Raw genomic sequence first — 23,843 nt, 5'->3', positions numbered from 1 at the left:
AAATTCATAAAAATAACTCAATTTCCAAAATGCTCTGACAGAAAAAATGAACAAAAAAAAAAATTTTTTTCTCCATAAAAGTTCATAATTTTTACATAAAAAATGCTAACATCCAACTGAGCATAATTTAGCACTACATAATTTAGTACTACCAAAAAAGGCAGTTTTTAAAATCCTAGCCCTGCCAGCATTGAAATTAAAAATCATAATGACACTTTAGTACATATTGTAAAGAAATATATTATTTCCAAGAAAATCTGAATTACCTGCTGCAGCTTTCCTTTGATCTGCTAATAGACACACTTCTTCAAATGCTTTTTGTTGTTCTGCATTTAAGTGAGATGTAAGAATATTATACCAGTTAGGGTCTGTGGCCTTGATAGCTGAAATTTAAATAAATATAATTACAATATAGGCGACATTTTAAAGGTAAAAAGATGTACACAGTTTTCATTCCATAACCATTCATTTTTATATAAAATGTAACAGAAATGCATGCACGTGTGCATGGCAAAAACAAGAATGTACATTTTGGTTTGAAGTTTCAATTTTTATATTAAAATTCTGAATACTGCAATGCGATACGATTCGACAGCAAAATTTTATGAAGAATATTTCACAACAAATGTGAAATAATCTTCATTATGAACAGATTTTTAAGAGTCAAGGTAAGATACACAAATTCATAGGCAAAAAACGAGAATACTAGATAACTAAGCTGAAGTGAAAAAATTACCAAAATCTCCCACCCACCCACACAAAAAAAAAATCAAATTTTAACCACCCAGCAGCAATTCAGTGTATTTTTACAGCAAAAACAGTAAGTGTCAGTTATAGTGATCATGTTTGCAAATTGAATTTTGATTCTAATAAACAGCGATTCTAATAAGCAAAAATTGGTGAACATTATCCACAGGTTATAAAAATAAAGATACAAAGCACAAACTTATAATCACCAAAAGTTTATTATCAATTAAATTATGCATGAAAATCAGAAGAATATTATATACAGATTAGCAAAAGAAAAATAAATTTATACTTACGTACAAAGCTTAATTAATATTAATTAAACAACACTTTGTAATATGATTATAATTTTAAATAGTCACTTATTTTAGATTGCTTTAAATTATCACCACAAAGTCTATTTATTGATTTTTCAATACAGGCACTCCCTGACTTATGTAATACTCAACTTACGTAAATTCAACTTTACGTAAGTTTTTGCCGGCTGGTGCAAAGTGAAAAAAAATATGGAAACATTTTGCCTTCCGTAGGAATAAATGAAGGCTATTTATCTCTCTAAAAGGTTATTTTATAATGGAAATTGTATTAGTTTTATATAAATTTGTCAAATAAGCACATCACAAAAATCACTTTTTAATTAAAGGATGCAAAAACAAAACACACGGCGAACATGTTTAGAAATGCTACTATTGACATCGTTATCATATTATGTTCTGTTATAAGAATCAATTTTGAACACCTTTGCGATATTTTTCTAAAGCACATTTCTGGAGGTCAAGAACATAAAACAATAAAAACAATTTGCATCTTCCAGTTTATTTGGCTTTTTTGTTAGTGCAATCTATTATAAACAACAGATGGACAGAGTACTTAATGCAGCTCTATGACGATGAAGACCCGGTCAAAGAGACTGAACACCAGATGTCCGATACTATATTAAACACCACCCTGCCATCGAGAAATGAGATACAAGATGTGATAAACAGACTTCCCAACAACAAATTCCCTGGATATAACAACATATCCTTTACAACATCCATTTGTATCCTAATCCCAAAGAAAATTAATGCCCAAGAATGTGATGACTATAGAACTCTGAGTTTAATCACACACACATCAAAAATTATCTTATTCATTATTAATAAAGAAACTGAAAAAGCAATTAATAAGGATTTAGAAGAAAAATGGGAACAATAAATGCCATCCTTGAATTAAAAATATTTCTTGACAGAGCACTAGAATGGAATAAAGAAATCTATATTTGTTTTATCGATTTCCGAAAGTCTTTCGACAATGCATGCAGACTTATTAAGAAGATCTACATCAACCAAAAATTACAAATGATTAACTCAGAGACCTTGGAGGTGAAAATCAAAAGAGGAGTTAGACAAGAATGTGTTCTTTCTCCAAACCTCTTTAATATTTACAGCGAAATGGTGACGAGGAAGATAGAAAAACAAGACTTAGGAATCAATGGCATTTGGTATAACAATCTTAGATATGCCAATGATACGGTTTTATTGGCTGGCAACAAAAACAACCTAGTTAGCAAATGTTTGCTAGTTGAGGAAGGCAAAGACTATGGCCAGTTTTTACATATGGAAGTGAAACGCAGAGAAGACAACATCTGCAAGTTAAGAAGGTCAGTAAAACTGAACCAGACATTGTGATCAACATGAAAATAGCAAATACAACAGAATACAAATATTTGGGTACCTATTTTACTGACAGTGGAAATCAGGAAAGAAATAAAAATAAGAACAGCCATTGCCAAAGATGCCCTTTGGAGAAATAAAGACTTCTTGAGGAGTACTGTGGGAATTGAAACAAAGAAAAGAATGAATAGAACATTGATTTGGCTAGTTTTTACATATGGAAGTGAATCTTGGACCTATAAGAAATGAGTGTGACAACAGACTGACGCATTCAAGATGTGGTGCTTCAGAAGAATATTAAGAATTTCATGGACAGAGCACATGTCAAACATTGATGTCCTACACAGAATGAGAACACAAAGATCTTTACTAATGGAAATGATTCAAAGAAAAATGAGACTGGCAGGACATGTGCTAAGAGAATCAGCTGGACAAAGAACACTGACAGTCCTCGAGGGAAAGATCGTGGGAAAAAGATCAAGAGGAAGGGAAGAAGAATGTGGTTTGACGACATAAGGATCTGGACAAGGTCACAAAACTATGCTGAGAACAAGAGGGAAGCTTGTGATAGAGAAGAAGAAGAAGAAGAAGAAGACTATAAACGGGTAATAAACTCGATCTTATTGCATTTGCAATAATACCGATAACTAGAATTGTGTGGGTTTTTATGTTATTATGGTGAAATGTGTTTCTCCTTCATTGAAATCTTCAATCATATAAAAAACAAATTTTCAGAATCTTCTCTTTATTCTTATTTACTTATTACAATGATGAAGGGAAAGTGACCAACGGAAAGTGCAAGTGGTGGCAGTGCTAAGAAATGAAACAAAATTGATTTAGAAATGAAGATGAAAATGATTAAGAAGTACGGAGCAGGACAAAGTTTGTCATCTATTGCACGGGAATTAGTTCTCGTTGCTTCAACAGTGAATGCTATTTTAAAGGACAGTGTGCATATAAAAGAACATGTTAAAGGATCAACACATTTAAGATCAACAGTGATCACAAAACAGCATTCAGGTGCTATACCAAAGATGGAAAGCTATTAATAATATGGACGGAAAATCAGATTCAGGAGCTAGTGCCCCTGAGTCTAATGACCATCCAAGCAAAAGCAAGAAGTATTTATGAAGATACAGCAGCGTACTTATCAATTGAAGATGTTGATTCTGGTAACAGTGGTAAAACTTGTGATGTTATGCCTGTCTCTTCACTTTTTTGTAATTTTATAATTTTGAAATTTTTGTAATTGCACCCTTTTGTAATTTTATACACTGTTTTAATTTTTCCTGCGCATGAGATAAAAAATTGAATAAATACGTGTTCATTGAACATTTTTCTGCTTCAATCAAATTCAGCAAGCATAACTGCAGGGCTGTATAAGCATTTAGGGAAATTCGACTTGTGTAGAGTTCTGCAGAGTGCAACCCTTATGTATGTCGGAGAGTGGCTGTATTGTAAAACAGTCTATATTCATGATCGCATGTACCAGTTTCTTCCAACACTATCCTCAGGATGGCTACAGCTTTGCGAGTTTGTTGTTTTGTAACTGGTATTCGCTTGGGTTCATCTTTATTTTTGTCATCCTTGGCGAAATTATCAGTAACAGACTGAGCAATTTCTTCTTCTGTTAAAGCTGTAGTAACTACCCATTTATAATAAGAACAAACAAAAAGGACCAATGAACCGAAAACTGCGAATTGTTTTTATTATTTTATGGTTGTGATCTCTAGAAATGTGCTTTAGAAAAATATCACAGAGGCATTCAAAACTGATTCTCTAAAGCAGCTGTTTCTAATAATCAGTGATCACTATAATTGGTGCTTACTGTAATTATGAGAATTCTCTGATCTCTATCTAAAATTAATGATCTACATCTTTATTTTTAATTGAAAAAATACAGTTTGTTTGTTTGTGGGGTTTACAGCACAAGGGGGAAAAATGTAGTTATAAAAAACTATATAGTACAGTGTGTGCGCTGCAACGTGTTCCTGCATTAATTTTTTGCAGCTCTTTGGTTTCAGCTTCATTCCTTCTCCCTTTATATCAGACTTTGAAGTGAGGTAGTAAAAATAATTTTATAAAAATAAATTGGATGATAAGATTAAGTAATAAGATATTACTTATTCTTATCATCCAAAGTAAGTCAAAATAAAATTTTAGAGTGCATAATTTTTGACTACTGTTTGCTTTTTATCCCCCCCCCCCAAAAAAAAACGAATGCCGGAAAAAATTAACCACCGTCCTGTTCTTGGATTCTTTTTGCAACATCCTCTAGAGCAGAGTTTACCAACCTGTGTGCCATGAAATTAGAGGGAGGGGACTCCACTTAGTTCAATGGCAAGTGGTCAGGAGGACGACTACAGTAGCACACACTCTGAGTAGATTGGGGTTCAAGCCCCTAATTGCTAAATATGGTCGATCTGTCAACCCGCACTGGACTAGCGTGGCAGATTATGGTCCATTTCCCTCAACATGAATTGTTGAGGAGGCTTCCATCCTCCAGTGAATTGATAATGGTTGCTGCTTACCTTTTACTCTTTAAGTGTTCTTCTGCATATATAGCATCCTTTAACTCCAAGGGAGATTCCAGTGTCAAAAGGTTGGGAAATACTCTAGAGCAGATGTCCCCAAACTCTCTCAGTTCATGGTGCCCTTCATCATCGTCATCAGCCATTTTCAATCCACTGTAGGATGAAGGCCTCTCCAACAACTTTCTAGTTCCTTCTGTTTTGTGAATGGCCATCCATTTACTATCCACAAACTCATGAATTTCATCTGTCCATCTCCATCGTTGTCTTCCAAGTTTTCTTCTAGCTTCTCTTGGGTACCATTCTGTTATTCTCTTAGTCCACCTGTCATCATGTCTTCGAGCTATGTGTCCTGCCCAAGACCATTTCAGTTCTTTAGTTTTGATAAGAATATCCTTTACTTGAGTTTGCTGCCTAATCCATGTGTTTCTCTTCTTATCTAACAGCCTGATTTCTAATATAATCTGTTCCATTCTTCGCTGTGTAGTTCTCAGCTTCTCTTTCATGCTTTTGGTGAGTGCCCATGTTTCACTTCTATAAGTCATGGTGGGGAGTATTCATTGGTTCATTATTTTACGTTTCAGACAAATTGGGATATTGCTCCTCAGTATGTGACTATATTTCCTGAATGCTATCCATCCAAAAGTTATTCTTCTCTTGACTTCCAGCCATTTATCATTATTTCAGCTAATGACTTGTCCCAGATACGTATACAAATCCACCTTTTCAATTACTGCTCCTTCAATGATTATATCCCTTTCTGTGGTATACTTGTTCATCATTACTTTTGTTTTAGCCATATTCATCTTTAGTACGAAAGCCTTACTAACTCTGCATAACTGATTAAGATTTTCCTCTAATTCTTTGGTATCATGGCTTATGATCACAATGTCATCAGCAAATTGTTTTTTACGGCAGTAATTTTTTCATGGCCAAAAAATACCTAACAGTTCCATTTATTAAATAGTTAGGTCCAAACAACTTAATAAATATTTATGTCCTAACAACTTAGTAGTCATTGGAAAAAAATAATAATTTTTATTTCATTCTTAAATAACCACAGTTAGCTACTAATTTTTTCCCTTGGAAATTTAAAATATCCTGCGGTGCCCCTGTGAGTTCTCTGCGGCGCACAGTTTGAATACAGTGCTACTGTAGAATCTAACATGTTCTGTAAACTTCTGATAATGTGAATAACTTTGATTTGACATACATCCATAGAGAAAGTTTCAAAATCTTTGTCTGAATTCTGTTTTAATTTGGCTTTCCAGCAACCCCCAATGAATGTTTTGTCTTTAGATCTTTCTTTGAGAAAATTTCCTAGTTGCAAAACTCACTGAGCCTCATATTGTTCAACAGGTCTTTCAGATTTTGGGCTTCCTTCTCAATTTTTGGCCACATTTGCTTCTCTTTTTACACTGGATTGTTATGGAGAAGTCTCATTCTGGCTTGCAGTTCTACATTTGTCACTGCCAGCTCTTTGCTTGGCTTTAATTTGCTTTTCGAGTAGCCATTCATTCTGTATTTGAAGTTCTTAGGTTTCTAGACTTTGATTAGATTCCATTTCTAGACTTGAATGCCGCAACTGGCACTGTCTTCGTTTGTTCTTCTCCCACCCCCAGAGGATCTGCCACTCTCTTCCACTTAAATATTTTTAAATACCAATCACATTATTGGTATTTAAGTTGACATTAGACTTGAACTTCTGTACACTGTAATTTTCAAGAAATACGTACGAAGGAAGGTTGTTCCAGAAAATGGCAGTTGAATGAATAAACGAGGAAGATGAAAAGTTGGTTCTTTGAGTTTGAAGTTGGACAGTAAATGGATGTTGGCTGGTGGCGGCACGTGTTCGGACTGTTTTGAAAGAGAGAGCGGAAATTATAGAAGCCAATTCAGAAGAACAGTGCCCATGGAAATATCTGTAGAAAAGGCATGCAGCAGAAAGAGTACGTCTATGAGACAGAGAGTGGAGAGACTCTGTTAGAGAGGAGTCATTAATTAACCTAACTGCCCTCTTCTGAATGGAATCTAGAAGCCTGAGAGAGGTTTTGGGGCACCGCCTCAGATGTGGGAACAATATTCCATGATAGGACGGATTTGCGATTTGTACAGAGTGAACAGCTGTTTGGAAGAAAAGTAATACTGAGAGCAAAAGAGAAAACCAAGTTTTTTAGATGCAGAGGAAACAATATTTGTAACGTGCTTGTGCCAAGAGAAGTCAAGGGAATCCCCAAAAGAGATATATCAACTTGCCTAGAAATCAGGGTGTCACCAAAGATAAGCATATGAGCAGAAGAATCCTTTTTGCGAGATATAAGACAGGACTGAGTTTTAGAAGGATTGAAATCAACTAAGTTGTCTTTGCCCACTGGAGAATTACCATGAGATTAGAGATCAGTATTTAAGAAATTGGTAGTGGATATTCGAGAAGTTGAGATTGTTTGTGCAGGGCAAGGTTTCTCAAACTAGAAGGTGGAATGCAATGTGCTGTCATCAGCAAAACTATGGATAGGATTTCTGGTCAGTGGACAAAGGTCATTAATATACAAGAGAAAAAGAGTGGGAGGAAGAACTGAATCTTGGGGTACATCAGCATTAGTGGAGAAGCTAAAAGACATAGAGCTATCTACTATCACCAGCAGTGAGTGATCAGAGAGAAAACTGGATAACCAATTACAAAAAACAGTTGGCAAACCATAAGATGGAAGCTTGTTTAGAAGACCTTTATGCCAAACATGATCAAAAGCCTTCCAAATGTTAAGGGCAACTGCTTGGGTTTCACCAAACTTTTCCATTGAATTCACTAATAATATTTATAATAATATTTTCTATGTATTCTAAAATTGTTCTTGCCACTTCAGAAACAAAATACTTCTTCTCCTCCTTCCCCCCATTTATTTTATCACACAGCTGAACAGTGACATAAATCTAATCTTGATCAGGGGGCATTATATCTATAGAGCTAACAGGCTAACTGGCCTTGAATACGTTAGCCTATTTTATGGGTTGAAATATCCCAAATATCAAACAGGACAAAACCTTACACTTCTACCTTAGACGAGTTGTGACTACCACCTTGAGTAAAAGGAGTTTCAAGAAATCCCCCCCTCTGCTATAATTTTGAACCAGACCCTTCAAATGAGTGATACTGGTGAAACCACTATGCACTCTTGTGATTCTTAGTGCATCTTATTTCTAGTATTTTTTAATCGATAAGGAATATCAATCATTTATATTCCTTAGATTTAGATTCAGTGGACTGCATAATACACTGCATTCTTTTTTGTGTAGGTGGTATTTCAGTTCTTGAGGCAGTTTAGCAATCTGACTTCCCAAAATTAAATAATGTATTAGAGTAAATAACCTTTTATTACACCTGCATAAAAGCACACAAGGGTAGTTAATAATGCAAATAAGGATGAGTTTCTTTAGAATGATTTGGTAAGGCCTCATGGATGGTAGCTGAATTGATAGTTATTTTTTAATGCCCCCAAACATAAAGTTACTATTTCACAAACATTGGGAAATATCAGAGTAACTTATAGATTAACTGAGGTAGAGCCAAAGTGGCAATTGATTTTTTTTTTTTTTTTTTTGTAGTTGTTGGCGCATCGGCTTCTGGGCCATAATGCACCTCCCAAGGTTTTTGGAGTACTTTGATCCAAGCCCGAGGCGGGATTCAAACCCACGACCTTTGAGTGGCAAATGAGAAAGGAGACTTGGGCGTTTTGATAGTCAGACATGAAGGTCAGCATGCAGTGTAAGAAGGATGCCAGAAGGCACACACTGTTTTATCAATGATTTATTGCACCTTTGCATCTTGGAAAAGGAGGTTATAGTTCAATTATACAAGTCAGTGATGAGGCCACATTTGAAACCAGGCACTGAGCCTCTTGAAAAGCTCTTGTCTAGTGTGAATAAAGCTTCCTTCCTAAGTGGTTGATGTTGACTGTCTGGTAAAGTTTGAGGGCAACTAGATAAGTAACTTCTGGCAGTGAGAAGAGTGTAATAGAATGAATGCGGGTTGTATAGATGACCTCACATATATTTTGTATATATTTTGTCACTTCTTCGATCAGAAACAGTGCTTATCTGCCTACTAATGAAACCCCAATAAAAGTTGAACCTGGGTAAAAATCAGTATACTTCTACCACTGAATCAGTGCCTTTTATTAAGAATAGTGCAGTACCAAGGGAACTGTGGCAAAATGTCTCCACAATACAAGATTGATACATGTATAACAAACCCAGTTTGTTCATAGCTGTGTACAGAAAGAGGTCATGCCTGATGTACAATGACTTTGTAGCTTGAGGCTCTTGCCGTGAACTTAACTATATCTAATAATGGTTGTAAAACTAATAGTTTAATAGACTTTTTCATTATTATTATTGCTGATACAAAAGAAGCCTAGCTTCCTTTCCATCTTATAGCCTCTACTAATTTTGTATTCTGTACATTCATCAGTATATTTGCAGTTTGTTTCAGAAGATGAAATAAACCTGTTTATCCCAGTTTTTATATCCAGATTTCTTTTATGACACTTGTTTTAATTTTCCAGCAGGCACCATTTTTGCATACTATTCGGTACTCTCAAGACCAGCAAAAAAAAGTTGGTTGTCATTCTTTACTGTACTATAATGGAAAAAATAAATTTTTTAAATGAAAGTTCACAATGCTTTAATTTTTTTGCTAGTGCCTGCTTATGATAAATCCTTCAAGAATATGCACCTAAAAATTTTACACAAAGTAATTTTTTCATTGAGCATCTTTCATTGAGCATTCATGGTTCCAAAAGCACATGAAAGTTTGTATGCACTGTTCAGTAAAACACTGAAAAAAACTTTGATTTCTCAACCATTTTCAATGGGAAAAGCAGTATTCACTATTTTTAGGAATTTTAACTTAGTTATATTTTGTGGCTTTGATCATTAATTTCTTTGATAGCCGAACCAAATTGTGAGTTTTACTGCTAAACCATGGATAAATTCTCATATATCCATAAAATTTCTTTATGTGGCCAAGCTAAAGTCTCATGAGAGCCAGATAAACAATGTATTGGGTTTTGAAATACCAGATTATGTTATACTTGTACTGCATAGTAAAGTGGCAAGTGTTCGCTTGCCACTTTACTATTCTCTGATTATAGATATGTCTATAATTCACATGTTTAGAGTCTCTCCTAGGTGGATGTCTTTGCCATTCTTACCAGATGAGTGGCCTGCCTTTGAAACCTTTCAAGAAGTTTTAATATCTTTCTTCAGATACAGTCTCTGTACCTGAAAAATACTCCAAATGCATCTTACCAATGGGACAATTCCCCCACCCCATCACAGATATGAAGGTACTGACAACAATACTGTGCACCTTCTTGTTCCAGGACGTCTAAAAAAATTTATCCATGTTCTCACACCAACAAGAAAAACAACACAGCAGCCTTTGGGCTATTTTTTCTACAAATTATTGTTTTGCCAAGTCATTCAATAAATGGCTATAAACTCATTCTGATATAGCAAAAAGTTCTGCATTTTAGACAAAGTGCAATAACACAATATTTTTACTATAACTCTCAAAAATACACTTTTGGAATGAATATGTATAGTTTAGCAATGGATCCTTGAGCCATTCTTCTACACCAAGAAAAATGTGAATGCCATATGCACCAGCTAACTTCTTGTCTTTCCAATGATATCTACTTTTTATCAAATGACAATAAAATATAGGATTCTATTAGACCAATGCTTTTGACTGAATTATACAAGGGGAAACAGTGAATACATTATTATTATTGTTATTATTCAAAACATTAAATATCTGAAAATCATATTACTAAAAAATTTTTTAACAAAGATTATAATTAAAATTTATCTGAAGTGGGTAACCCTTTTTCAATATACGTACTTTGCATAACTTCTTTAAATACTACATATTCATCAACTGTTGTTTCCTCATCATCTAGTGGTGTTGTATAACTTTCTAATGCAGTCTCCTCTGCACCATCCTCTTCATCTTCCCCATCATTATCATCGTCGTCGTCATCAGCCTGAATGTTGGTTGAAGTAACAGGGAAGGGAGATTTTGACTTTGCTTTTGCAGCAAGCCTTTCGAGGTATTCAGCACCTTCCTCATCAATGTCATCTTCGTCACTCTCTAGCACCTCTAGAGGAAAGACAAACACAGAAATTTGAATATCTCTGTAGAACCAAAGAAAATTCTAACAGAAATAAATAGCTATTTATATTAATACATAGTATATACAACTTGTATTTAAATTATATATTTGTATCAAGTGAATCACATGATCAAAAATAGCCACTAAAGTCAAACATTGATTTTGGTAACTTGATGGGTGCCGAAGTATTCTTCACTTATTCAACAACCACTCTTTCAAGGGCATGTGTATTTAACTGGAACAGTTTTTCTTATTGGGAAATTTTAATTAGTGTGCAATTCCATATTATAAATTGCAGTGTAGGATATTTCTAAGAGTATATCATTATATTATAATTAGTGCTGTATTAAGAATACTGCCATATTTTTATAAATTTAGGTGTTTTAGCATTAGTATTGGGATAGGCATATGTACACTTGCACCAAAAGGTTTCAAAAGTTGGCAACTTGTTGGTTAAGCACAGTGGGTTTTTGTTTTTTCTCATAATGTGAATGCCTTCACAATGAGTTGCCCTGATATTACACTACCTCGAACACACAATGCATTGCCAGTGGAGAAGACTAATGTTACTTATTCTTGGCAGATACCACCACCCAGAGGCACTGTTTCGTTGTTACTCATTGGGAAGGCACTCACAATATGAGATATAACAAAAAATGATGCCATTTCACCTACTTCGGTGATTTGCTACGAACTAAAATGATGCTATGCACTAACTTGTTCGATTGGTGAATTTTCTGTAATCTGAGGCTGTTGTTTGTTTGTTATTTGGTTTTTAGGAGCATTAGCAAATAAGGCCATATTGATCCGGGGATATGCGGTGGTCATTCCCTGACCTTTCCGTATTTGGTGGGCATGGGCTCGAACCCCAGTCTAATCAAGAAGCATGTGCTATGCACTGCTGCTCCTGCCCACTCCTGAGGCTTTCATCCCTAAAACCTTTTTAGTCTTTAGTGTTGCACACCATCTGGCATTCTCACATTGTGGAGTTATATTCATAACCTACACATCCACTGACGAGAGGCCAGCAAGGCCTTGAAAGAGTTCCGACTGGATGGTGGTATCCGCCAAGAATAAGCAACATTAGTCTTCTCCACTAGTGAAGTGTTGCTTATTTGAGGTAGTGCAATATCAGGGCAACTCATTGTGAAGGCATTCATAATATGAGATATAACAAAAACAATGCCATTTCACCTACTTCGGTGATTTACTACAAACTAAAATGACGCTATGCACTAACTTGTTCGATTAGTGAATTTTCTGTAGTCTGAGTCATTCAGTCCTAAAACCATTTTAGACTTAACAGAACTAAATTTTAATTTTATTTAGTATATTGTTAATATCTGTGCAATTTCATAATTTTAAAGTAGCTAATTTTTATAGAGGCAACCCTCTATTCTGATATATTTCTATTGTGCTCACTCTCAGATGTATACAGAATTCTACTTGATGGTGGTTCAATGTTGTGAGCCAGATGCAGGGAAAAAAAAAAAAGGGGAGGCAGGGATTCTCTGGAGAGGTGGGCCCACGTTGAGTGCCTATTTACAACTGACAAGGCTAGAATGTAGAGCAAAACATCATCCTATCAGAAGTTTTACTGCTCTTATTGCTTTAAAAGCTATTTCCATCGGTCACTTTTTTTTGTATTTACGATGGATTTTTTTGGTGGACTGTCCTTTACTTGAGTTTGCTGCGTAACCCATGTGTTTCTCTTCTTATCTAACAGTCTGATTCCACCAAATATACCAACGTCATATTTGGTGGAATGTGGTTTTAGTGTGGTTATCCAACTTCTCTCCAAGCAAAGAAATCTGAATCCAGATTATTAAACATGGGAATTTAAGATTTCTGCTAAGTGACTTTAAACCTGACATTGGGAAACTGGTATCACTTCATCAGGCCCATCCATCACATTAAGAATTTATTGAATAGTGAAGTAATTACTAAATGTGGTATCTAAGACTCTTGCTAAATGATTAGAGTTTGAAAAGCTGGTATCACTGAATCAAGTTTCATCAATATTGTTGAATTAACTAAACTAAAAAGTTTTAATGGGATTTTGAATAAATGTGCAATTAACCTTTACCGTTTTGAATTTTATTGTATTATTAGCTTACTTAGTGGGTCATGCAAACTGTGCTAATGTGAATAAACTTTTTACAGGGTAGGGGCACTGGGAATAAGTTTATGGAACAAAGGGTGGTGGCCAAAAACATTTGGGAACCACTAACTTAGAGCAAAATCAAATTGGAAGCTCGGCAGAAAATTAAATGTCTACTTCTCTATTGAGAAATGCTTTCTTGAGTCCAGTGCCCTATGACCGAATTATGCAAAATATTCTGGTTCCACAGGAGGTCGTCGTATTGGAATATTCAGCTGTAAGGGCAACCAGGAATATATTATGTAATGTTAGATGGAACACAACTAGAGTAAGTCTGCAGGGTACAAAAATTAATGTTGCACATCAGCTATCAGTTCTTTAAGAATACTAAACAGAGTGTTTGGTTTGGTTTGGATTTTATTGGCACATCAGCAACTAAGGCTATAATGCGCCAAGACCAGAAAGAGAGTGCGCTTATCTATATAGGAACTAACAACTTCATGAAAAATGAAAACGCTAAACCATATTCCAAATACAGCAAGTCTAAATCTGGCACGTTGCGATTCTGCTTCTATGTACCAAGCCAACTCAAAAATGAAATAAAATAAGGATGGCAAAAAAAAAAAAAAAAACCACCACTCCTCCAACAGTGTGAATGCGTGACTGCCAGCCCAACATAAAGAATAACCATAAAGAACGAGCACCACTTTTTGTAAATGAACAAAATTAGAAAGTTTGTTTGTTTGTTTGTTATTTGGTTTTCAGGGGCATTAGCAACTAAGGCCATATTGCTCCGTGAATATGCAGTGGTCATTCCCTGACTTTTCCGCACCCTCCGTATTTGGTGGTGATGGGCTCGAACCCCGGTCTAATCAAGAAGCGTGTGCTGCGCACTGATCCTCCTTCCCACCTGGCTACGGAGGCGCCTCCAAAAATTAGAAAGAACTGAGAACCCATAAGCAAGACCTCTCTAAGATGAAGTAGTTCTCTAAGGATCAGTGCTTGTGAACACAGAAAAAGGATTGTATTTAAGTCACACTGACCATTATCTAGCAGAGTGTCAGTGGATGTCCCTATATGATCTGACCAGAGAGTAAATAAATATAATCAAACTTAAGAAGTAAAAAGTATGTCATGGCCATCACCTTTTATTAGTTAAATAAAAGCAAATATAAGCAAAAATAAATACTGACACAGTCAATCAACAGGTTTAAACCAAATGCAAGTTAATAACAAACTAAAATTGGAGATTTAACTAAATTCAAATCAAATGCTGAATTACTTAGTGTACACCAAATGGCAGAATACATTAAAACATAATGAAGAATCAAGTAGTGGTCATGACCATTCAAATAAAATAAGAAAATGTATATCTAAGAGGGGGTTTGGTTTTTTTTTTTTTTTTTAAGGAGCATTAGCAACTAAGGCCATATTGCTCTGGGGATATGCAGTGGTCATTCTTTGACCTTTCCGCATCCTCCGTATTTGGTGGATCATGGGCTCGAACCTCGGTCTAATCAAGAAGCGTGTGCTACGCACTACTGCTCCTGCCCACCTGGATACGGAGGCGCCTCTGGGGGAGGAGAGGAGGAACCAATATAATGGATTATGTTACACCTGTACCTAATATAACAAATCTTCCCCTCCTACTGATTTAGCAGTTCTACTATCTTAAATGTATTAAGATGTGATTCTTTTAAAGAATCACATCTTAATACATTTAGCCTTAAAAATGCAACAGGAATTTGCTGTATTTGTAAGGCTTAGTAATATTACCACATCAGTCTCTATATTCAAGTACAGGTAATCCTCGCATAACACAGTAGTTAGGTTCCTATAAAATCTCGTGTAGTGTGAAACCATTTTATACGGGACTAAGAACTAATACAAAAAAGGGAATTACATTCCAAAAGCTAACAAAAATACACCATTTTTATAACTATCGGAAACTTAATTTTTATTAAAAATAGTAATAACTGAACAAATGCCTTACAAACTGATACATAAATGTCAGATAATGCACGTTCATTATTTTGTATTTTCTTCCTCTTCATCACTGCTAAGCACAATCAAACAAGAACGTTTTCTCTGTTGCAGAATATCTTCACCTTCTGAACTTTCTTCTGCAGTATCTATATTTTGTGTATCTTCTGCTGTCTTTAAATATCAGTAATCTGGGTTTGTTTGCTTTTGCTTCATAGATCTTTGTAAATTTCGAGGTATGGAGCTAAGCATTTTTGAAGCTCCCTTTTTAACTTTGTGCTCCTTTCGGTCGAAGGATCTGCATTCAAAAAATAAGATTCTAACTGCTCAGCTAAGTTTATGCTTTCCGTATGCTTTTTAGTGTAAAATTTAGAACCTCAGAATTTATCTGTGCTATCATCCTCTGAATTGATTTGGTTTACCTCTGATGCTATTTCCACCAAGTGAAACAGATTGTATCCAGAATTTAAAACAAATACACCAACCGTTTAATTAAAATGGTTTAATACCAGAAACTAAAATGAACCAAACGATATTACACTGTAAAATGATATATGCAAGATTTACAAAATAAATATATACGATGAAACTTTAATATACAATAAAATAAATAAAATAAATAAAATATTTAAAATACAATAAAGCTAAAAGCGATAAAACATTGACTGAAGCTTTCGGAGGCTTCCGCCTCCTTTCTCAACAACAATGATGTTAAATCAACACATCCTTAAGTAACAGGCTCACGGCACACGTGGTTGACCAGGCGCATACTCAATACTTCTTCCATACGATCCAGAACCGGAAGCGGCTCGGGAGCGTGGAAATATAAAACGCTCGTCTTTTGCCAGGACCACAGCTTCTAGTAGGGGGTGAAATCGAACACACCTGTCCCTATTCATATTATTGTTCTCAGACGAGCCTATCCACAAACTCTCTAGCCACTTACGGTCCCAGAACCTATGTGCCCGGTCAAGGATGACAGCATTCACCGGGGAGACCTGATGATGTTTCTCCCAATAATGCTGAGCAATGGCGGACTTATTGAACTCTGCGGTCTGTATAGCTCGCATGTGCTCCCCCAGACGGTCTTTTAGTCGCCGTCCTGTCTCACCCACATAATTAAATGGTTGGTGTATTTGTTTTAAATTCTGGATATGTACTCTCCCAACCTTAGAGGCCTTTTTGAAGATGAAACAGATTGCTTCGGGAGCCTCTTTTTCTACCAGTAATTCTTGAACATCTTCAGTAGTCATATCATCAAATCCTTCCCCTCCTACTGATTTAGCAGTTCTACTATTGCATCGATTTCGTTTTCTGCCGGTTCAACCATATTTTTCCAACACATATTTAATGTTGATGGTTTTATTTCTCTGAAGCTATGAATCCGATGCAGTCCACAATTAAAAATGTTTCCATGCCTCTATCACTTCAACAGATTTGGAATCAATTTTTTCCAAAATCCATTGTAACGATTTTCTGATGTAATGAGTTTTAAAGGTAGACATAATGCCTTGATCTAATGGCTTAAAGAAGTTGTATTGGGTGGCAAGAACATTACTTCGTTTCAATGATTTAAATTTTTTAGATGGCGTGGGGTGTTATCCAATATAACACCCCAAGCCAAGGTTATAAAACTTTGAAACCTGGATTTTTCTGCTTTAAATAGTTTTCCACAGCTGGTACAAAATAATCTAGAAATCATTCTTTAAATAAACTGGCAGTTACCCAAGCTTTTTTATTTGCTTTCCAATATACCAGTAATGCCTTTTTATTTACACTTTTCATTTCAAGGATTAGACAAGCTATAAACCAGCATAGGTTTTATCATGTAATCTCCTGATGCATTACTGCACATAATAATGTTACATGATTTTTTTATGCCTTAAAACTTGGTGAAGTTTTCTCTCTCTCTCTCTCTCTCATTTTTTTTTTTTTGAAATAAATGTTCTGTTGGACATTTTTTCCCATCAAAGACCTGTCTCATCGGCACTGGAAACTTGATATGGCATGTATCTGTGCTCTTCAATAATTTTTTGAAATTCCTATGCATACTTCTTGGCAGCTTCGATATTAGCTGATGCACTTTCCCCTTGAATTCTTATGTTATGTAATGAGAAGCGGGTTTTAAATCACTCAAATCAACCTTTACTGGCAACAAATTCCGGGTTAAAAGAAAATTCTCCATTTTCTTTTAAATGGTTATAAATTTTTAGTACCTTTTGTTTAATTACACTGCCATCTAATTGGATCCATTCAATCCAAATACTGAGCGTTTTTTTCCATTTTCTCAATTATTGGCACTTGGGGATGAGCTGTCATATTTGCAGAAATGAAAGATTCTGCAGCAACAGCAGTTCTAATTTTCTGTTCATTTTTCTTTATGGTCTGGATTGTTGCTTCATTTAAAATCAAACTCTTTGCAACGTATTTAAAAAATTGCATTTCCAATTTTTTAAAGATGATCCAAAATTTGTACCTTGATTCTAGAGAAATAGTTTCTTTTGAGCAATGTTTTTTTACTTTCCTTAGGAATAATTTAGGGCTGGAATTTAATTCACAAAGAAATTATTCCAATACGGTTCTTAAGAACAAAGTCCAGTAATACATACCCGGAAAAATTTATAAATGATCAAATAAAAACCAAACAAACCTTACAGAACCTTAAAAGTCACGAACTGCATGCTTTGAAGTCACAATTTTTTATGGTCTCAAACAAGCACAAGTTCAATAGCACAGAACCTAACAAGGGGATTTCCCAACAAAATAAAATGTGAATTTCCCAATAATTTTTTTTTGCATAACTAGCGAATCAACAGTGGGGATTCACAAAAAAGAATCGAAATGTTTAAAAATTACATCCAACATAATAGCAGGGTTCCCCCCACGCAACACCTCAAAAATACTGTGTTATGTGAGGTTTGCTGCAATTCTCTAACCATATTATAACAGTACCATGTTGTGTGAGGATTGCCACAATTTACCAATTGTGTTAGGCGAAACCGTATTGTAGAAGTATCATGTTATACGGGGGTTGCCCGTATATAGTGATGGTGGAATATTTACACGAAAGTAGGAATAGAAACCAGGCACACAAATATAAACTTACTTCTGATTCTTGATTAATACACAATGCATTTTCATGGTAAACTGTATGCTAACCAAACATTATATTATATCCTATATTAACTCATGTAACTTGCCAAGATAACTTTGGAAGAAATGGAAAGATTTAAAAATACAGGTTGACGAAAAATGTATGCATAAAAAATTAAATTATTCCATTATGCTACTGTTTTTTTTTTTTTTTTTTGTTTGTAGTTGTTGGTGCATCGGCTTCTGTGGCCATAATGCACCTCCCAAGGTTTTTGCAGTACTTTGATCCAAGCCCGAGGCGGGATTCGAACCCGCGACCTTTGGGTTGCTAGGCAGGTACTTTACCCACCCGGCTAGCCTGGTCGGCATTATGCTACTGTGCACATGAGTGGAAGTAATTCACTGACTGCTCAAACCCATTTTCATGTTTCATAATTTGCTCTTTATCCTTCACTTTCATATTTAGTGTTGAGCATGCTAACCCTAACATAATGGCCAACAGATGCTGTGCTTTCACCACTTTCAGCTCTTCTCATTATTTTCACTTTCTCTTCAAAAGTAATTGAACGTCTTTTCTTTTCACCCTACCAGTTGTAAGAGCACCCTCACTTTGTTCTCTGTTAACCCATCTCAACCACGTGGTAAAAAAAACTTCTCCAAGTTACTGTTAGATCAAAATTATGAAAATTGAGAATGCTCACAGTCTCTTCTAACAGTAACAGCAACTTCTAACAGTATCTAACAATAACTTCTCCAAGTTACTGTTATATCAAAATTATGAAAATTGAGAATGCTCACAAGTCTTCCCAAACAATACCTAAAGTGTCAACACATTCTAAAACATAAAATGATTGAGACAAAAATCATAAAGAATGTGCATATGGCATTGGCTAATCAGAATGATGTATATAAAACCTGAAGGATATTGGAAACTGACTAAAGGTATTCGCAAAAGACATTCAAAATCTTCCAGTGTAAATGAAAGGATTGGGTTGTGCAATGTGAACGTATACGCGAAAGGTTATGAGTCGGAATTAATCTGTTGTAATCTCGTACTCCTAGAGTTTACTTCATTTTCCCTAAATATTTGTGCAGAATTTGATGCATCTTCTCCTTATTCATATTCAACCCATCAACCCGAGGGTCAAATGAAGATCTCTTGCAAGATTCTGAACTTTTGCAACTCTGTCCTCCTTTCGACAGGCTGACAGATGGCCACTTCTTGAGCCATTGTCATGTTCATCTTTGAATTGCTTATACCATTTGTACACACTGGTATGACTTAACATTTCATTACCATAAACAGTTTTTAACATTTCACATGTTTCTATTGCAGATTTTTCCAGTTTAAAGCAAAATTTGATATTTGTTCAGTGCTCCATTGCAAAATTGCGACATGGTATGTTAACGCCACTAATGAAACTAGCTGTTACTTGCAACCTGTCGGCCTACTGGGCAATTTCTATACCACCATCTGTTGGATGAAGTTTGAACTACAACATAACACGACCACAACAGCACCAGTGCAGAAACTTTACTGCCACACCTCATATGTTAACCAAGCATTAGGTGCATTGGAGAAAACTAACAAACTGGATCTTAGGATGTCAAAAGTATGATTAGCATGTTGTTGCATACTTGAAATATTCCTGGGTTGGGTGAGGTTTAAGGGGGAACAAAATGGTATTTTCTGGTGGTGGGAAGAGTATGATACGAATATTTTTTCTTTTTTAAATATTAATTTCTAGAGCAGTAAACTACCTTCTGTCAAATTAAAGATATTCTGGGTTATCTGTACTTTAACTGCTCATTTGTTCATTGCTATGCGACAACCACGTTCTTGCTGCTGACTGATAGCTAACAAAGAAAATAGGTAATAATAATCAATTTAAAAGCAGACAGAGTAATTCACATTTTTCTTTCCACCAAATTGTGAACACTGAAAGAAAAGGAAAGAACTGAATGCAAATTTACATTTATGTATTTCAGACTTTATACCTTGTTCATATTCTTCTTCTTCATCTTCAGAATCATCATCATCTTCTTCTTGTGCCCGATCTAAGGGGAAAGGAGAAAAAAGAAAAAAGACCTGAATACATGTTTACTGTTGTGATTTGCTATTGCTGCTGTTGTTTTTCAGGTTTCTTCGGTGCACTGTTTATTCTAGTCACAGTATCTCAGTTCACATGGTAAACCAGCACAGATGTAATACACAGTTTGTATATTACATCTGTCTGTAGCATTAGCATTAGTAGAAGCATTTGATGCAAGAAAGCAAGCTTATGCAGCATCAGCCAAAAAAAAAAAAAAAAAACCCACTTCCACTTCACCCCTCTGTTCGTTCAAAATACCTGTCCAGCTGAGCCTTAAACTTATTAAGGCTATCAACTTCCACTACAAGGGATGGAAGTCTGTTCCACCAACCAACCACCCGCTGGCTAAAGGCAAATTTCCGCACATCTATCCTACATCTGTCTTTCCTCAATTTGAATTTATGCCCTCTCAGGTGATTTTTCTGAGCTAGAGGAAGAATCCCATCAGCATTGAGCATGCTCAAACCATTCAAGGCTTTATACACCTCTATCAGATCACCTCGCTGGTGCCTAGTCTCCAGACACTGTAATTTGCAAAACTTAAGCCTTTCTTCGTAAGAGCACCCCTTTGTTCTATTCACTAATCTTGTTGCCCTTCTCTGTACTCGTTCCAGCAGCTCTACATCCTTCTTGAAATGAGGCCTCCAGACCTGTATACAGTACTCTAGGTGTGGCCTGACCATTGCCTTATACAAGGGAATAATCACCTCCTTATCCGTGCTGGAAAAATTCCTGTATATCATTGACAATACTCCATGAGCTACTCTTGCAGCCCGTCTGCACTGCTCAGAGAACTTCATATCTTCCTGCACAACCACCCCCAGGTCCCTTTCATTCTCTACCACTGTCAGTGTAGTACCACAGAGTTGATACATTGCTCTGGGGTTGCTGTTTCCCATGTGTAGTACTTTACATTTGTCAATGTTAACCCTCATTTGCCACCTCTCAGCCCATCTGCTCAACCTTTCCAGATCCTGTTGCAGCATAGTGTCAGTAGTGTCCTTGACAACCCTGCCAACCTTTGTATCGTCTGCAAACTTGGACATTAAGCTTGATATACCATCATCAATATCATTTATAAATACAGAAAACAATAATGGACCCAACATTGAGCCCTGAGGGACTCCACTAATAACATTAGTCCACGATGAGCAGTGTCCATTGATTACTACTCTCTGTTTTCTCCCCCTCAACCACCCCTTTATCCATAGCAGCAATTTGCCTCCAATGTCACACTGCTCCAATTTGTGTAGCAGTCTTCCATGTGCAACAGTATCAAAAGCCTTTCTAAGATCCAAGTATATAATATCAAAGCTATTCCCTGCATCCAGTTCTTTTGTGACTGCATCATAGTATCCAATCAAATTGGTCAGGCAAGACTTCCCCTTAACAAAACCATGCTGTGTCCGAGCTATAACTGAAGTCTTGTCTAAATGATCCTGCAGTGCTTCTTTAACTAGTGCCTCCATTAATTTTCCTGGAACAGAAGTTAAGCTCACAGGTCTATAATTACTTGTGTCAGCCTTTGATCCTCCTTTGTGAATTGGGGTCACATTTGCACATTTCCAGTCTATGGGTACCTCCCCTGAGTCCAAGGAAGCTCTCATAATTATGGCTAAGGGTTTGCTTACTTCCTTTGCTGCCTCCTTTAATATAACTGGATAGATCCCATCCACCCCGGGTGCCTTTCTTGTGTTTATCTTCAACAGTTTCTCCTCCACTTTACTCCCAGTTATTTCAAGATTCTGTAGCTTACTGCTAGAGTTGAATACACCTCTGGCATTCCCCTCGCTGAATAACTCCTCATGTGTGAATGTCGATGCAAAATATTCATTTAGTTTGTTAGCTACCAGAGCAGAATCATCAACAGTTGACCCATCAATATCAAGTGGACCAATCTGATTCATCCCCTTCCTTCTAGAGTTTACATAAGTAAAGAACTCTTTGCTGTTTTTCTTTGCATTCCTTGCCAAGGATTTCTCGTAATCTGCCTTCACCTGCCTAACCTCCTTTGTAACTTGGTTGCATATCAACTTGTATCTATCATAGGCTTCTGTGTCATGTGTTAATTTGTAAGTATCCCATGCATTTTTCTTCTCTGCCATATGCCTCATTAGTTCATCTGACATCCATTTTGGCCTAAACCTTGAACAATATTTCTTAGTTGGTATGTAAAGCCTAGTAGCTTCCAAGATAAGTTCTTTGAATGCGTCCCATTTTGAATTTGCTGTTGGTAACATCATCAGTTGGTCCCACTGTATAGAATTTAAATACTGTCTCAGTCCATCGTAGTCGCCTTTACGGAAGCAATAACCCTTCCCTTTACCCCTAATGGTAGTTACCTCTTTGAGTAAATCCCACTTCAACACACTGTGATCACTGCCACCTAGTGGTTCATTTATCTGCAGATTCTTAATGCATGAAGAATCGCTGCTGATAATCAAATCAAGAGTATTACTCCCTCTAGTTGCCTCCCGAACATGCTGATGTAGAAAACAATCATCCAATAAATCCACAAAAGCCTTGCTAGTGTGTGAGTGACCAGCCCCCGAATTCCAGTCAATATCTGGGAAATTAAAATCTCCCATTATAAGACTCTCTGATTTACTGGCCCACTCTATTTCTCTGTACAGTTTCTTATTATACTCATCAGAGTCATTAGGCCTATAGCACACTCCTACTCTCAATTTTGATCTCCCAATGCTTATGTCACACCAAACTGACTCAACACTGCACTGTCCAGTGATGTCGACTGGCTTCACTTCCTTGGTTTTTATGTGTTTCTTAACTAATAGCATAACCCCTCCCCCCTTCCTATCCTGTCTATCCTTTCTGTAGATGTTGTACTCCCCAAATTCCAGTTCTGCATCCCTTATATCTGTGTGACACCACGTCTCTGATATCCCAACAATATCTGCCTTTGATGTTTTGAGCAATACCTCAAATTCATCAAATTTATTTACTAAACTCCTAGCATTGGTGTACACGCAGGTATACCTGCACCTGTTTCTATTCTTAGCTACCCTAACACAACCCATGTGTTTACTTGTACCGCAATGGCTCCCAGCAGTCTCTGAAATATCATGCATCTTGTTTTTCAGCTTCTGCTCATTCTAATAGAAGCAGTGCAAGAATCTCTTTCACCTCTGCCAGTGGCTACTGTCAATCTGTACATGTTCAAAGGCTGATTTGCATGTTGTTTAAGCTAAAAAGTATGGAATAATGGGTGGGGGGACACCTACTTTTAAAGTAGGATTTTCTCCACGTGTTATTCCAAGCTTTTAAGCATTCCTTCTGTCTCTTATAGAAATTCTTGAGTCCAAACTTCTGTAAACAAGTGGTGATAAACCCACTGTACAGGCAAAAACAACCATAGCAGACAAACTTTTTGAGGCCATGTAACTACCTTCAATCTATATATTAAGAGCTTTGTCATCAAGCATGCATGGATGATTACCTAAATTTTA

At 36.1% G+C, this 23,843-nt stretch overlaps 1 protein-coding gene across 2 annotated transcripts in view; it reads right to left on the bottom strand.

Annotated features, from left to right (window-relative positions):
• The window catches only part of msk (importin-7 msk), a 205,955-nt gene that overhangs the window by 1,980 nt on the left and 180,132 nt on the right, over window positions 1-23,843 (bottom strand). For both annotated transcript variants that reach the window (XM_090383499.1, XM_090383500.1), the window contains exons 20-22: window positions 20,282-20,341; window positions 10,836-11,093; window positions 267-383 (exon numbers count right to left, since the gene is read on the bottom strand). In XM_090383499.1, the coding sequence (XP_090239625.1) occupies window positions 267-383; window positions 10,836-11,093; window positions 20,282-20,341 (435 nt within the window). The remainder of the gene's footprint in view (window positions 1-266; window positions 384-10,835; window positions 11,094-20,281; window positions 20,342-23,843) is intronic.

The sequence above is a fragment of the Mastigoproctus giganteus genome, chromosome 10 (genome assembly GCF_048544385.1).
Source record: "Mastigoproctus giganteus isolate SK-2022 chromosome 10, ASM4854438v1, whole genome shotgun sequence".
Taxonomy (NCBI): Eukaryota; Metazoa; Arthropoda; class Arachnida; order Uropygi; family Thelyphonidae; genus Mastigoproctus; species Mastigoproctus giganteus.
The sequence above is the reverse complement of the archived record's forward strand: the minus strand, read 5'-3'. Positions and strand labels throughout refer to the sequence as shown.